The 18,178-nt window shown below is 31.3% G+C and overlaps 2 protein-coding genes across 3 annotated transcripts in view; one reads left to right on the forward strand and one right to left on the reverse strand.

The window, feature by feature from the left end:
* The window catches only part of LOC139485479 (golgin subfamily A member 6-like protein 22), a 40,869-nt gene extending 30,112 nt beyond the window's left edge, over positions 1 to 10,757 (reverse strand). The window contains exons 1-4 of the mRNA XM_071269990.1: positions 9,813 to 10,757; positions 6,650 to 6,733; positions 4,882 to 4,965; positions 3,576 to 3,638 (exon numbers count right to left, since the gene is read on the reverse strand). Of these exons, the coding sequence (XP_071126091.1) occupies positions 3,576 to 3,638; positions 4,882 to 4,965; positions 6,650 to 6,733; positions 9,813 to 10,555 (974 nt within the window). The 5' untranslated portion in view covers positions 10,556 to 10,757. The remainder of the gene's footprint in view (positions 1 to 3,575; positions 3,639 to 4,881; positions 4,966 to 6,649; positions 6,734 to 9,812) is intronic.
* The window catches only part of LOC139486786 (ragulator complex protein LAMTOR1-like), a 513,831-nt gene that overhangs the window by 435,674 nt on the left and 59,979 nt on the right, over positions 1 to 18,178 (forward strand). The gene's annotated exons all lie outside the window — the stretch shown is intronic.

The following is an 18,178-nucleotide window of genomic DNA, read 5'->3' on the forward strand; positions in this document are numbered from 1 at the left end:
TTTTGCCAAATCACTATTTTCCCTTTCAACCATAAATTTTTATGCCCCTTTTATGGGCATTATGTTTTCTAGTCTGTGTATCCGTGCGTTCGTTCGTTCGTTCGGTCGTCCGTCCGTCCGTCGGTCCCGTTTCATGATCATGTTTTACTTATTAATATATATGCAAGTGGTATGACCCCTTAAACAGTAAACATTTCAAAGAAAACAGTAGACAGAATCAGGGACTTTCTATACTAACATAGAAAGTCCCTGACAGAATACAGAGAGTCTCTATATATTAAAGTAGTATAATCGTACTTTACATGTAGATAAACGCCGAAAATAATTGTGGTTCTTGCAATCTAAACACCATGATATGAAACGCTAAAAATAATTGTCCTCTCTAAGGAGGTATAATAGTTGTGATTCTTGCGATCTAAACACCATGATATGGAGAACGCTCTGAATGGCTTATTTATTTTTTATTTTTGTTATCTATCATACGATTGGTTGTACTTGTGTCACATGTTTTACTTATTTTAATATATATGCAACTGGTATGACCCCTAAGATAGTAAACGTTAACATTTCAAAGAAAACAGTAGACAGAATACAGAGAGTCTCTATATATTGAAGTTGTATAATCGTAGTTTACATGTAGATAAATGCGAAAAATAATTGTCCTCTACAAGGAGGTATAACAGTTGCGGTTCTTGCGATCTAAACACCATGCTATTGCGAACGCTCTGATTGGCTTATTTATTTATTTTTTTTGTTATCTATCATACGATTGGTTCTATTTGTGCATGTTTCAAGCCGGAAGTCTTATCTATGACTAAAATTCAGTCTGATGACGGAATCATATCCGGACTCCTTTTTTGTCGTTTTTCTCTCAAAATAACTCAATCTGAATAATCATAAGAATGGATGACAAATGCGACTATGCATGTTACCTATAGGACACAGCTAGAGGCATGATGATTGATTTATTGTGGAAGGAAGAGAAGCGACACACAAAATGAGGTCTTCTCGTTTAATAGTATAGATATGTTTCCTTCTTTTAAACGTTAATGGAATATTTATGATAGAAAATTAGTTTAAATAAACAATCTTTCACACATGGAATGTACTCTTCAATTTTCCAAACAGATATGTCGTGTTGTTAATGTTATATCAAAGTTTTTATCCACTCTTTTTACAGTTTCAATGTGTTTCTTTAGGTAAGGACATAATACCAAATCAGCATACTCGTTCGGAAACTGTAACAACGGTGGATGTAGTTTCGGATGCGTGCACAGACAATAGTCTGAAGGTTGCTACATGAAGCAAGAGCTAAGAGAAAAGGAATACACAGACGAGTACAGTTTCAAAAAAAAAATCATCATAATTGGCAAAGTTTTCTGAGAAATGACGACAACAAGAAAGAACTTTTGAGTTTTCATTCACAGCAGCGTGCTCAATAAAAATACGAAGAAAAGGAAGTTGTAGCAACAAATGCTCAGGATGTTCTGTGTTATTCACCACATGATGATGTTTCAAGTTCAGCACCATGTTCACATGAAGAGACTGACACTAGAATCATGATGCATGAGTCAGATGCAAATGAGTTATGATTTGAACAGTCGATACTGATGTTGCTGTCATTGCTGTTGCGCTATTCCGTTAAATAGGATGCACTTTGGCTTACTTTTTGGGAGTTGGAAAAGCTTTAGATATACATTTATGCATAACCTGTTAAATGAACTAGGCATTGAGCTATTACACGCTTGCTGGAAAAGGGAAAAAAGACTGTGTTGGTGACATAGATGGCGTCTGAAGATGTTACTTAAGCATCTTTAATGATTGATCAGCGAACATCACCAGATATGGATTTTATAATGTCATTGATAGAACGATAAATAGTTTTACTGTAAGATCGAACAAACTTATCAGATGGGACTAACGAAGCAAATAAACGTCTATATTTGGAAGAGGAAAGACTAATTGAGGCTATTTCCAAGACTCGTTCTAGTCTTTTCCAGCATGTTAAACGTGCAATTAACCATGACGGATATAAAAATAACAAGCTTAGAATTGGTTCCTTTGCTACCTATTCCAGACGCTTATGAATGTCGAAAGGACAAATATGATTCATGGGAACACTTTTGGACAACTCATTGTGAGGCCTCTTCATATTGTCAGGAGCTTGTACATTATGGATGTAAGAAAGGATGCCACGTCCTTTGTAAATGTGGAAAAGTAGGTCTCCCGTGCACTGTTTTATGTGCTTGTGGTGGTTATTGTGAATAAACATGTATGTGGGGCAATAAATTAGTAATTCTAAAGATGTTTTAGTACTTTAGTATCCATATTTTGTTTAATCAATATATCAAAAACTCTACATCCAGGATATAGATTGAGGATTCATCTCTGAAATTTACGCCTTACTTTTTTACCGGAAGTGTTTACTTTGTATTAAAACATGTTATACAAAATAGTGAATAAGTAGTTTGAAGATAACTTCAAGCTAAAAGTTTAGTAACCGGCACAAAAAAGCTTTTGGAAAAAGTTGAATATCAAAATTAAAATTTGATATTGCCATGTCCGCTATATTGGATATAACCGGAAGAAGGGATTTTAAAGACATATGTCCTATATTGTATCCACGGGAAATATCAAAGAAAAGTTCCTGCACAATATACTGATAGTAGCAATACATTAAAACACATTTCAATTACCCTCCCTAAAAATATGCTTGTTTAAGTATAATGTTCGCCATTTTGGATTTAACCGGAAGCAGGATTTTCAAAGTCATATAATCAATATAATTTATCAAAAAGTAGCACATAACAAAGGTTTGTGCCGAATATGATGATAGTAGCATGTTTATAACACCTTTTCACATATAAGCCTTCGATATTAGGCTGATTTAAGTATAATGTCCGCCATATTGAATTTCACCAGAAGTGGTGCATTTTTTCAAATGCCTCCCTTTCTGAAATTAAAGAGTAAAACTAGATGAAGCTTTGTGCCAAGTTTCATGCTTGTGGCAGGATGTGCACAATTTTCACGAAGCCGCTGTACTAATAGCAGTCTTATAACTTGGTATGCCAAGCACGCATAAAAACAAGAAATAGTGTTAATGTGAGCAATTTTCCAAAAAGGAACTCCTTTTACGGCTTAAACTCTACCACTTTTAACTATGAAATTTTGATAAAAAAAAATATATCCTAGAACTGAAATTGTATATGCACATTCTATGTTTTTCAAATGTCAAAATATAAGGCTGTGCGGCATATTTTCAACGCTCATATGCCTGAACTTCTTTAAGTTCATACTAACACAACATTTCTTAACTTACCTTAACTTTAGGACTACCACAGATTTCAATATCACCAATATGCATATGTATATTAAATTGTAACATTCCAAAGTTATGAAGCATAGAAACCATAGCTTGGAACCAGCACATAAACACAATTATTTTTTATGAATGGTATATATCTCCCCAAAAGAGGCGTGGTTTGAGAAACAGCTGTACGTTAAAGTACAACCTATAGATATTAAAAGCGATTAAACGGGATTTTTAGAACGTTTATTTTATACATTGTACGTACTGTATTTGATTTTTTAGTCTCTGAATCTCAGTTTCCTTTTCTTCTACGATTGTTTCAGATTGCCTAATAAAAAAAATGAAAACGAACAATTAATGCCCATATTCGTTATATTGGTTTTCATATATTGTTTGGTTATATAGTTCGTGATGAGAGCAATTTAAAAAAAACGAAGTTCATTTACAAACTATAAATTCAGAATAATTAAGAAACTTGTTTTTAGACTCAACGCCTTAGGTCTAGATAACCTCCGATTGTTTTGAAAATTGTTTCGAATGTTAACCTTACTGAATATGAGGTAAAGTTTATTTGTCACAATCATTACGTTAGAAATGACTCTGTGACAAATTTGAAGTTAAAAGGGCTCAAGATGCAAATTACAAAAAACCCTACAAAGAAATACAAAAAAAGAAAAGAAAAACGATTTAAAGTAATAACTCTACAAGATCCAGAACACATCGATCGCACAACTAAAAGAATTGACAAATAGTCGAGAAAGTCATCACTGTATAGAATTCTACATTATATTTTTAATATTAAATTAGTAATATTACTGAGTAGCATCACCACTGAATGTATGTATGCTCAAAGCTGTTTAAAAAAAGTGCAGTCGTTAATGTCATTTTTTCTTATTTTCATGACATTCTACCTTTTGCTGACAAAATATTTCGTGATCCATAATCCTTAAAATATAGCTAGTATATAGGGCTGATTATAATCCTTATTTTTGCTTTCTTCTGATCAAATCGTCAGAATCAGACAACGTGAGACCTGTTCACAGAAGTAGGTAACAAGTTAAGACTTGTTAAAACACACAGTTCTCATTCAAATGTTAATTCGACGTTTTCAAAGAAATCTTTAGAAATATAATATTTTTTATCCACTCTTTTGACAATAAAAGAAAAGTATTTTGATATTGTTAGATTAAGAGACTTGTTTGAATAAATTTTTTTCATAGTTTTATTTATGCCTTATTAAAACAATAGTGAAGTTTACCCTGCAATATGTCATAGAGTGTTTTTAAAAGTGAATATGTGTTCTGGTTGCTTTTAAATAGAAGCGTTAAAGTGTATCATAATCATCCCTTAAAAGTTTACTTCATATTCTACACAATAGATGTGTTCCACTCACTTAAAGTTTTTAGAAATCAAATGATAGTATTGTTTTCCATAGAAAATAAATTGTACGGCGTATTTGTTTTTACTGTACAGAAAAAAGATGAGATACTTTTTGTAATTATTGTTTCTTAGCTTCGAATTTACCTATATCCGGTGTTTATGCTAGACAGTAAAACATGATAAAAACTAACCTTGTGGTTTCATGTAACTGACATTCGAGTCTCTGGACATCAGCTTCCAATGTCCGTTTCTCTTCTGTATTTTTTTCATATTCCCTAGAAATAAGGTTGAGTTAAATTGTTAGTATAACTATTTTCTCTATACAATCGAATTCCTATTTGTCTAATTATGTGACAAGTACCGTATTACCAATAATATATGGGTCTTATAACAAAGCTTGATACATTCGCTAACTAAACAGTAGCAAATCATAATTAACTTTGATTTAAAAACATAGTTAAATGTTAGATCCATATTGATCAGAAGTTTAAGGAATCTACATGTCAAATGCAACCTTGATAAGTCTTGTTAACTGTAGAAAATATCCCATTGACTACTGTAACAGTGTAAATAATAATTAAATAGAGTATGGATAGGGTGAAGATAAAAGTAATCTCTAGACCATCGCAAACAAATAAAGACGACATGGACAGAACTATCATATCGTTTGCTTCTAACTAAAGTTTTAACTGATTATAGTCTCTGGTGCCTTCTTTTTAATTATTGATTGTTTTTTACTTTTAACTAGCTTTCAGTAACTCCAAGTACTCTCAAATCGTACTGTCGTGTTGATTTGACCTGTTGGTATTTGAAATTCCTTTTCATTATTCAATGTTTGCTTGTTTTTGTGTTATATCTCGTCTCACGTTTTTGTATATGTACTAAAATGAGTTTAGTATCTTTATCACTTCTGTTTTCGTTCTATGAACAACATTTTTTTTAAATATATATTTTTAATCATATTTATTGTAACCTATGTACGTTATTTTATTTAACGTTATTTTGTTCAAGTTGAAGTTGTCTTTTTTTCATTGTTTTACATAATATGTGCTGTGTCATAGACCAAATTTATTCGTTCAGTCTATACTTACTTGTTTTGTTAATACTTCATTTTGATCGGTTTAAACCATTTCAATTGATAGTAAATAGTATGCCTATTAAAATGTTAATGCCCGTTGTATTTGTTTGCACCTGTCCTTAGTCAGGAACCTGCTGTTCAGTGGTTGTGGTAAACAACAGATTTCGTAACAAAATAATTAATCTTGAAACATATTTAATTTATTTATAAGCCACACAAATAGGAGAGAAAGCTGCAAATGTTTTTATGTGCATCCAATATCAGCTTGATATATGCACGCTCGATAAAGCTAGCTTGTTTAATGAAATATTGTGGGGTTTTTTAATCGCATTTTGCTTTTCACCTATTTTTGCATTGATAAATCCGAATCCCTGCTTTAATTGCGAAAAATGTATATATGTCCAGTGTAAAAGCAACATGAAATAAACGATTGTATAACATTTTTGTTTCATGACGATGGGAAATCTAGTGCCAAAATATTACCTCTCCTGTCAACCGGAATTTTTTTAATTTTTAATGTTTGTCTCGTTTTAGCAAGGACGTTATTAATCACAAATTAGATTACTTAAATTAAAATAAAACCAACACAACATTTTCACATTATGTTATCAAACGACCAGTACACCAGGCGACAGGTGCTTTGCTTTGTCTAAAATTGGTTTAAGAGGTTGATATTGAAATAAATTCATGGCATACCAACTTTAATTAATGTATAGTCTTTTGCATATTTCTCTGCAAGAAGCCATTAAATCGTATATAATAATGTTTACGATATCATTTTTGATTTTAAACCGAAATGCGAAACAAGTTTATAATAATGTAAGAGTGTTCTCGTAAATTGTACTGGAAGTGTTTGATACAGCAAACAGTTAATTATATACCTGTGATCCTCATCTTGATCGTCAATTTTCATTTTCTTAAATAATTCTAATGTTCCGTCGTCTAAGTCTTCTCCTATATTCACACTGAAAAGGAAACAAATGTAAGCTGTTCATACGGCCCTCTCTTTTTTTTAATGAACAGCACAGTTAATGAACAGGTTATTTCACAGCTGATGTTCAAAATACATAATCTAAAAAAACGACGGGTATATATCGATGTTACAATTAAAATTCTGTCAGGAGACACCCCAAAAATACGGCTTATTATTAAAATCGAAGGAAAGGAAAGAAGTACAAAATATTATATGTAAAAGGAAAGACTGGTCACCACGAACACAATTAATATGCGGGTATGATCTCAGTTGTTCCGGAAAGGTAGATATATTTGGATTCACGTGTTGCACCCATTGTGATGCTCATTGAAAGTGCATATTTTGTAAAGTCTCAAAAATCGCAAACTCTCGCAAGAAAATAATAATAGACATCTGATACATTTTATCAACTTATATTACAATAATAATTGAATATTGATACATAGAAATGGAAAGATCAGTGCTGAAAGTTGATTTTCATGCGACATTCAGAGTAAATCCAGATTATCAGGCAGACTTGTGTTCATCTCTCATAAGAAAATATGGTATCAAGTCTGCCTCGTGTGAATAAAGTAAAAAGTTGGTTAAAAGAGGAGGACAGTTAGTTGTCATATTATTGCCGATTACCTTATGAAAAAAAGTCCTCTTGATGAAACAAATATGTCATATTGTCAATAAAAGAAAAGTATTTTGATATTGTTAGATTAAGAGACTTGTTTGAATAAATTTTTTTCATAGTTTTATTTATGCCTTATTAAAACAATAGTGAAGTTTACCCTGCAATATGTCATAGAGTGTTTTTAAAAGTGAATATGTGTTCTGGTTGCTTTTAAATAGAAGCGTTAAAGTGTATCATAATCATCCCTTAAAAGTTTACTTCATATTCTACACAATAGATGTGTTCCACTCACTTAAAGTTTTGTTGCTATTTGGAACTTATGTATCGAAAATAGTAAATTACAAGAGTGCACACACTGAAATGTCTCGCCTTCTTTACTAATCATTGATATTATGTTGATACTCCTAAATATAAAGCTTTATTACGACTGTCACATAAACTTAACATGAACCATGAAAATGAGGTCAAGGTCAGTTGAACCATATGCCAGGCAGACATGTACAATTAACAATGCTTCCATACACCAAATATAGTTGACCTATTGCTTACAGTTTAAGAAAATAGACCAAAAAACAAACTTAACACTGAGCAATTAACCGTGAAAACCAGGTCAAGGTCAAATAAAACCTGCACGACTGACATATAGATCATAAAATATTTCCATACACCAAATATAGTTGACCTATGACATATAGTATTAGATAAAAAGACCAAAACTCAAAAACTTAACCACTGAACCATGAAAATGAGGTCAAGGTCAGATGACATCTGCCCGCTAGATATGTACACCTTACAATCATTCCATACAACAAATATAGTAAACCTATTGCATAAAGTATGAGAAAAACAGACCAAAACACAAAAACTTAACTATAACCACTGAACCATGAAAATGAGGTCAAGGTCAGATGACATCTGCCCGCTTGACATGTACACCTTACAATCATTCCATACAACGATTATAGTAAACCTATTGCATAAAGTATGAGAAAAACAGACCAAAACACAAAAACTTAACTATAACCACTGAACCATGAAAATGAGGTCAAGGTCAGATGACACCTGCCAGTTGGACATGTACACCTTACAGTCCTTCCATACACCGAATATACTAGACCTATTGCTTATAGTATCTGAGATATGGACTTGACCACCAAAACTTAACCTTGTTCACTGATCCATAAAATGAGGTCGAGGTCAAGTGAAAACTGTCTGATGGGCATGAGGACCTTGCAAGGTACGCACATACTAAATGTAGTTATCCTATTACTTACAGTAAGAGAGAATTTAACATTACAAAAAATCTGAACTTTTTTTTCAAGTGGTCACTGAACCATGAAAATAAGGTCAAGGACAATGGACATGTGACTGACGGAAACTTCGTAACATGAGGCATCTATATACAAAATATGAAGCATCCAGGTCTTCCACCTTCTAAAATATATAGCTTTTAAGAAGTGAGCTAACACCGCCGCCGCCGCCGTAGCCGCCGCCGCCGCCGCCGGATCACTATCCCTATGTCGAGCTTTCTGCAACAAAAGTTGCAGGCTCGACAATAAAAACAACGAAAGAAAGGAGTTTTTTTTTTTTACAAAAGTCCCTAATTAAAAGGCAAAATCAAAAGCTTAAACAAATGAAAAAACAACTGGTATATTCCGGACTTTGACAGGTTTTTTCTTATGTAGCAAATGGTGTATTAAAACTGTTGTTGTAGCTAATTTAGCCCCTCACTGGTTATACGACAGAATATTAACGACAATGGGTGACTAAAACAAAAGACATACCGCATTAAGATGTCAGAAATTTGGATACAACAGTCAATATTGTGTTTTAGCTTATAATCACTTTGGAACAAACAACTATTTCAACAAATAAAAGCAATGGTATACATAGACACTCCATAGGCAAAGGTTGTATGCAAAAATGAATGACAAGATGCCAAAAGCAAATTTTCAAAACGGATTATACAGTAAAGGTTTTGAACATACAAATCCAGTAAAAAGAACACTATAACATCAAATTAATATGATAAATTACGTCAGTACTTAGAATCTATTCTTGAAGACCGTAATGTATAATTTGCAAAGTTATTTATACGGAATATTTATCAACAAGGTCTATAGATGACTTGAGCCGAAGGATACCCCAAATGCAGTTAATTCATCATGATATCTTGACTTTCAACTAAAATGTTCGTATGAAGTTCGAATTCGGTGGTCAACAAAATTTTACGACAAAAGAGACGATTTAAACTTTTAATTTCTTTTAAGCAACATCTCACCTTTTCACTATGACATTTGACATACATAGAAATTTTGAATAGTTTAAATTCACAACATCTAAATAAACTCATCATAGATACCAGGATTGAAATTTTGTATTTGCGCCAGAAGCGAGTTTCGTCTAAAAAAAGAATATCCAGTGAAGCTCGAATCAAAAAGATAGTACTTACTATTGTAACGATCCAAACAAATTACACAGCTTCGAATGGTCTTCAACTCCCGATTGGAATGATACTCTTTGAAGTATATTTTTTTTTGCTGAATTGCTCTCGAACTGGTCAAGTTTTTCCTTTACACGAACCCACAACAGTGCAAACGTATTTGAATATTTCACTTTTTCTACCGCATTTAGTATGACAATAGTCTTCTGTGCATTCCGCTCATATTGTTGTTGTATGATACAGTCCGAATCAAGTTTTGTCATCTGCTGTTCAATCTGCCTGCATAAACCTTTTGCTATCTCTATTATCTTTGTACGCCAAACATTCTCTTCGACATCAATTTGCCTTTGCAAAGACAGAAATTCATTCATTTTAGAAGGAAAAGCTGTCACAAATTTGTGTGCATTAGTTATTTTTTCAGACAAACTATCAACACACTTTGGTATGTCTCGCCTTATTTTTTTAACAGCGTCAATAATTGAAAACAGATCCATTTTATGATCGCTGTGAAGGATCGCGCATTCCGGACACACAAGAAGACAACACTTCAAGCAAAATTTGGTATAGCAAGATTCGTGTCTCATGCAAATAACGTTGGTTGGTGACAGATGTTCTTTTATCAAACCACATACGTTGTTGCTTTTGTGCTGACCAAGGCATTGCTGACAGCACGAGAGACGACATTTATCACAAATATGTAAGGAACTGTTGTTTGTCCCGCATATATTACATGATTTTAAATTGTCCGACATTGTTCTTCTCAGTAAAAAAGAAAGTTGCGTTTCATATATGTATATTTGTTTGAGACAGTCACAAGACCTCGTCACTTACGATTACCACAGAGCTCAAAATTCCACATGAAAGTCAATATTTTGATGTTTCTTCAAACTGAAAATGCCGATTGAGTCTACACTAAAATTGTACATAATTCGTCACCCGGAAGAAAATCAAATCTTGTCATATTTGAGGGGAAGTAATAATATTGTTAACTGGAAAATTAAATTTCTAGTTTCTAATTATAGATTTTACCTGTTATGACAAATTTTGAAAAGTATTCAAACATTTTACATGTTTAAATATTGCGTGCTAACTTAATTAGTGTAAATTTATATTACAATGTTTTATCTTCTTTTAAACAGTTTGGTATCAATGGAGCAACCAATTTTCTTGAAACAAAATGCACAAATAATTTCAGGTTTTGACAATTTGACATAGATAAAAATAAACTTTAAACTTTAAAGTCATAAGAAATATCAATTTAAAAAAACAATGCCTACGTGTTTTTATAACTCAATGGATGTTTTCATTATAAAATTTATGTACATATACTTTTTTCTGAAGAAAATTCATTAATTCGTTCATATTTAGAAGAAGTTTACTTTATTTTAATTGCTTCTTTAAGGAAGCAATTCACCGACATATTTTCCGTATGCAAAGTGACCTCAGTGTGACCCATCTCGTAAAAATCCGGTAATCGCAAAACGCTTGGATGTCCTTAAAAATAAACTATTATGTGATTGTATATGTTAAACCCGTGCTCAATATTCATGTTTGTTGTTGATTGGTAACAATCGTTAAACTTTGGCTTTAAAACACAAACTTTGATTACCTGCCATATTTTCACAACAACACTGACCGATTGAAAACAAAATGACGATTATACGAAATTTATGAGAAAAAAATGATAAAATCGTGCACAGAAGTTTAAGTTTATGATGTGTGTATGCATTGGTTCAAGGATTGGAATAACTTTGTTTTTCACTGGTTATTCGTTTCATATGACTTTAAACCGATTAGCTATAGTTTAAGGACGATTTAATCCCAAAGACTATAATATTTTTAGAATCCAAACAAATTGCATGCATATTTATTATCATCGGGCCAGTTGGTTATTCAAAGGGGAAATTACAGGGGAAATTATGCTTTTTCAGAAGGCTTGATATGTCAGCGAAGCGGAGTAACATTAACGCTACACGACACCCTTATACGTTATTTTCGAAACCATTTTGATTTATATATTCTTTATTCCAAAAGCAATACTGCTTATAGGTATCAATTACAATAATTAAATATTACATTAAATATAATAAACAACAAATATTACAATAAGGTAATTCATTAATATGCAATTAATACAATTAAAAACAAATGTAGGAGCATGATATTAATTAGCATTATTTAACAATATTAGTTAAAGTATGATATACACATTCACTGATTACGATTTTTTTCGGCAATACATAAATACTTTCCAAAATTATTAAGTTCTTTTATATTACGAACAGATAACAATTGTATAAGTTTAAATACTGACGGATTTCTCCAATAATAAGGTTTGATATACTTCATACGAATATCTTTGTATTCAATACATTCCAAAATAAAATGATATTCATCTTCAACAGAATCACAGTTGCACACATTACATATTATATCGTTTCTGTTTATATTTTAAAACATTCCAGTTTAAATGTTCAAATTATGTGCATGTATACGATATTTGCTTATTAATGATTTATATCTAAAATTAACAGGTCTACTAAGATAAAACTGCAAACCATGACTGTCATATATGTATTTGTAAAACAGACATTTAGAAGACTCCTCAAAAAATGACATTGCTTCAGATATAAACCTATCAGTAACACGCTGTTTGAAATCAGCTATAAAACATCTACATTTATCATAAGCCAAAACAAAATTAAGATTGAAAATTTATTAAAATGGATATACAAATGCATGGATGGACGTTTATTGTTTATAAACATATGGTACTAACTTATAGGTTCGACTATACTTGGTAATGTTTTATGAAGATTTAAGCCCAATGCGAAGCCGGCCATATTTTATGACGATTTAAGCCCAAGGCGAGGCCGGTCATGTTTTATGAAGATTTAATCAATTTTCATAAAACATAACCAAGTATTGTCTGACTAATTTAGAACATATTCACACTTTCGAGTGACCTTACAAAATTATTCTTTCCCATTGTTATATTTAAACCTAAATAAGAGTTCACTTTTTATAATGATCTAAATGTAAAATATAGGTAATCATCACTTCAATAGATGAAATGAAATAACTATGACATACATGATCATTACATGTAGTTTGTCAGGACCAAATGGATAAATTGACTTTCTTCTGCTTCAGGTAAAATCTAATACTTATTTATCTTCAGATTTTTTTTATTTTAAAAAGCTACACCACAATATTATATACATTCCCTTTTTGAAATTTATTTTTTTTTAAATATAAAACTCTCTGTATAAATAAATTTACATATATTGTGGTTTTCTGAAGAAAAAAAATCCTTTGCTTTATATATCAGCTGTCTGGCATTGTTTTCTTGAACATGTTGAAAGAAAAAAAAATCCCTCAAATGTCAGGTATATATGGCGTGTACATGTTACTATTTTGTACAAGTTATTACCTGTACAAAAACTTTGTAATAGTAATTACCTGTACGATGCCATCATATAAGTTATTACTTGTACACATATAATTGTACGAGTAATTACCTGTACAATTTTTGTTAAGTAAAAAATAATAACTTGTACAACACGCTATCTTTGAGTTATATTTGTTTCTTCTGTATTTAATGAAATAACTTCAGCTAACATGAAACCTTGGGCAAATTTGGATTAGCAACTTGTTGCCACTTTAATACGGACTACTATTTTTTTTTTTTTTATTTAAAATATTTACAATAGAGGGAAATATTCAATTGTTCCCTGATAGTTGGGCATTAATTATCATTATACTAATTAAGGTCTTTCCTTTTTCTATAAGGAAAGACCTTACTGTATTTCTTTTGATTATCATTATTAGGTCTTTCCACTTTTCCTTGGAAAGACATATTGGCTTTCTTCTGATTATTATTGGGTTTTTTTTCTTCCGCCTACTTTTCTGTCCTTCGCTGGTTTTTTTTTTTTTTTGGTTTTTTTTTGGGGGGTTTTTTTTTTGCAAGATGTCGCTTAGATATATGGTATATGATATCGAACAATTAATATGCTTTAAAAACTGACACCGCGTAACCAAAAACTTTTCCATGTAAGAGTTATCTCCCCAAACACTGTTTTTCTAGTTATTACTTATCTGTCACAACAGTTTAAGAAACTGACAAATTTATTTTACCAAATTGCGCGTTATATCCTCAGGATGAATTAATTATTTTTAACCGAAGCTATCCGGAGACTCCATATGAGAGTTATCATCTTTTTGTATATGTTATAAGGGATATGCATTTCTGACAGGTAAACCATAAGTGATAGAGACCTAGGGTCTTTTGATTTAAGATCCTCGGTCCAAAAAATGAAAATAAGGTCAAGGTCAAGGTCATATATATTTTAGATTTTTATTTGTCTTTGATTTCCCTATAACTTTTAAATGGTTATAAATACAGAAAATTTGCATAGTGAAAAATGATTGGTACTGCAAGGGGCAACTTTGTTACATTATGACTGTATTGGTTTTACCATTGTGTAAGGGACATAATCCCAATTGATGGTTTATATAAAGCCATTATTAGGCAAAACTCTTAAACAAAAGGTCCTTGACCCATAGGGTCTTTTGCAATGACATTGTGGAGTAATGACCTTGACAAAGGTCACAAGGTCAAATGTCAAGGTCATATTCTAAATTTTAATGTTGGCTTATTTTCACTTATTTTCATAAACATCATAAGATATCGAGAAATTATTTTTACAAAATTGTTAGTTGCAACATGTCGTTACATGTAAATTTTGGGTGAGAAGGTGCGTAGACATTATTTAGGAGTTTTTGTCCATCTTATATTTAGAATTATGCGTAAAGTGATATAACTAATTAACCATACACATCAAAGACCTTTGGTCTATTGATTTTGGGTCCTTAGTTTATGACCTTGAAATTGAGGTCAAGGTTACCAGTAAATTTGACGTTCTAGATTTTGAACTTTGCTTTAAATTCATAATTATACATCATAAAGCCATAAGAACTGAGGTATTCAACCGAATTTTAATATTTTAATTTCAAAATCTATTGTACTATTTTAATTATTATTATTATTCTTTCCGCCAAACTTTAACGACCTTTCCCAAAAAAAAGAACGCGACATGTTAAAATGATATTAGGTATCTACTATTGGTTGACCAAAACCTATACCTTGTTTTCATTCTAACTCCGTAACCATAATAGGTAGAAAAAAAACAAAGGGTGGAATTTGTTCAGGAATAGACCCTGGTTCTTTGTTACATTTGGATCGAAAAGATTCAACGACTCATTTGTAGGGTTATGCCACTTCGAAAATTAATCGATGTCAGTTGGCCACTAAAACTCAGAAACCGTAAGTTGTAGCCACCTAGGATCTTCCCCAATGATCATCAATTTATGTGACTAAGAAAATTGACCTCGATTTTGACCTTAGCTTGTTATCGGATTTACTCAATAACCGTAAAGGATGGCTGATATAATATAACAGAGAAAATGTGTGTCTTGTCCAGATCTACATTTGTTATATTGGGTTCAAAATTATTGGACCAACTATTAGGACCTGTTTTTCGGGTCGGAAATGATGATTTTTCGCTTATAACTTAAAAGAGGTTAGAGATAGAAAAAAAACTACGAAATGCAAAAATGTTCAGCATAATGAGATCAATAAAATTGGGTCAAGGTCAGAGGTCAAGGTTCATAGTAACGACATAAAACACCTTAGCAACCATATATTTTTAAACTTAGAAGGCTATGAATAATATAAATATGAAATTTTTAATACATTTTTGTCCCTAGCAACGACATATAAGTCCTTAGCAATCACTTATTTTTTTAACTTGAAAGACTATGAATACATGTAGTACATATGACATTTTAAATACTGGAAGTAATATTTTTATCCTAAGGAATGATTTTTGTCCATAACAGCCATTTGTTATGAACATAAAAGTCCTAAGCAACCATATATTTTTGAACTAAGAAGGCTATCAATAAAAGAAAAAAAGGAAAGACCTTTTAATTCTGATTATACTTGGGTTTTTTTATGGAATTTCACTACTCTTAATCATTCAGACCAATGTCACATGTTCTCATGTGTCCATGGCTTTATGTCAGCGTTCTCTCTTTAAAAGGACACCTGACTTTTATGGTTTAATTCAAGCCCTGGTCAAAGAAGTTTAGGTTCTATAATTACATTAGCCGTAAATTTCCTTTCATTATCACGTTGCAGCATATGAGAAGCTCCCAAAAAGAAAAAAATGTAAGTGAGTTGCATGGTAAGCCACTCTGGCTGCTCTCACCAATTTTTTCAAAATGTTCACACATCTGATTGAGAATTCACATAATTTTTCTGCTGATATAAGCAAATTGTTTTTATAAATCCTTAATTTTTTTAGTATGCCTCCATGACCAACTTTTGGAACTTAATTTTGCTTGCTTTAAATTCCTTATATCCTCTCTGTATCCTTCACGTGCAAAAACTGAATTAAATAACTAGAAGATTGTATTGTCATTTTTCAATTTATTTATTTCATCATGAAACTTCTTTTATACGATGTTTCCATCTTTACACTTTAGTTATGCCCATTAAACTGAACAGATTTGCTACCATATTCATTATATAACAAGTACTGAAATGTTACAAGTTTGTGCTTTTTCATTTTGTAATAAATTATTTGTTAAAGGGGCACTAGCTGTCAAATTCATTGTAACCGATTTGACTCAAATTCTCATATTTGGTTTATAACAATGTAAAACATTTATCCAAACTATCAAAAGTCTAAAATAAACAGTTTACAGAGCATGGGGTAGATAATATATAGGTTCGTTTCGTGTGTATTTTAGTCCAGACGCCATCTAATTAACTATCGATTTGACCTCAGATGACCATATAAGCGATGTAAACAAAAATAAAGATACGAATAGATTAAACCAACACGTGCAATTGCATTTTTATAGGTCTGTTTGATTTTATTTTATAGATTAAAAATAGATGTTTCTCATTGTTTTTAACCATATAAGAATGATTTTATGTGCATCGAATTAGTAATCAAATGATTTACCGTAGTTTCACTTTCATTGTTTACATTCTTTTTCTTTAAATAACCAGTACACGTACAATGCATGCGTTGTCAATCTCTAGCTAGGGGTTAACTTGAAGTTCACATGAATACCGGTTAGAATGATGATGACGTTTTCACTTGCAAGTGAATCAGTCAAAAATTATGTTTAATCGCTTATTTCAACAAAATTAAAGGAAATTGATTCCTAAAAGCCAATTATTATTTCATTATTCCAATTTGATTAATGATTGATCTAAAAAAAATCATACTTTATTTTTTTTATATATATCGTAGCTAGTGCCCCTTTAAAGGGAAACTTTGTTTTGAACAGCAAATAGGCCTAGGTAGAATAATGATTTGTACAAGTTATTATCTTTTTTCCTCTTTAATCAGTAGACTTTTTTCCCATGGAAAATGCCTCAGGGAATTATACACTTCGTTAGTGCAGTTACTAAGAGTTCAATTTCATAATTAACTAACAATGTAAAATATCATTCTTGCATACCATTTCATAGTGCATGGAAGACCATTTTCTATGAAAATCATAGTCGGGAAAACTGATTTTTCATTGCCCGAGAAAGGTCGAGTATGTTCTAAGAAACACATTGGAGCTATTGTGTTAAAAGACCTCATTATGTCAGTTTTCTCTGTTTATTTCGATGAGAGATTGACTAAAGTCTTATGTGTGGTTAACATAATTTACACCCTAATTAGAAATAAGTAGTATAATGCTATCATCTTTTTACTGTAAAATGACAGTTTGAAAGGAGAGATGAATTTTTCTTTCTGTTAAAAATTTAAATATGTTATAATGATTAAAAAACTAGTTCTCGGTTTTAATCTTATGTATCAGTCAATTCTCGGAAAGTATTTAAAATAAGTAAAATCAAGTCGCAAATAAGGATTACATTTCTAGTTTCTATGATAAGCAAACATTAGGATGGAGAACATCAATAAAAGTGATGTTGTTTTATGTAAAACTTTGTCTATGTATCTGTATGTTCTACTTGAGCCACATATTTACAGTGATGAGAGGAAAACATTTATAAACATGCGCCGAAAATATTGATAAAAATTGTCTTTGTTATTTGGTCTCTGTTGTAAAGTTGTGTCATTGCCAATCACACAACATCTTCTTATTTTTATAAATACAGAGGGAAAAGTCCTCAAAATGCACTCCAAGGATCCCTAATCAATTGTAAACATATTTTTATTTGTTTATTTGTTTTTATTTTTATTTTATTATTACAGTGACTTGATTGTTAGTGTTGCTATTCACCAATTGCAACTCATTCAAAATTTTGACCCAATTGCAATTTGTTTTATTAAATCAAATTGTTC

Source organism: Mytilus edulis, chromosome 8, assembly GCF_963676685.1.
Source record: "Mytilus edulis chromosome 8, xbMytEdul2.2, whole genome shotgun sequence".
NCBI lineage: Eukaryota > Metazoa > Mollusca > Bivalvia > Mytilida > Mytilidae > Mytilus > Mytilus edulis.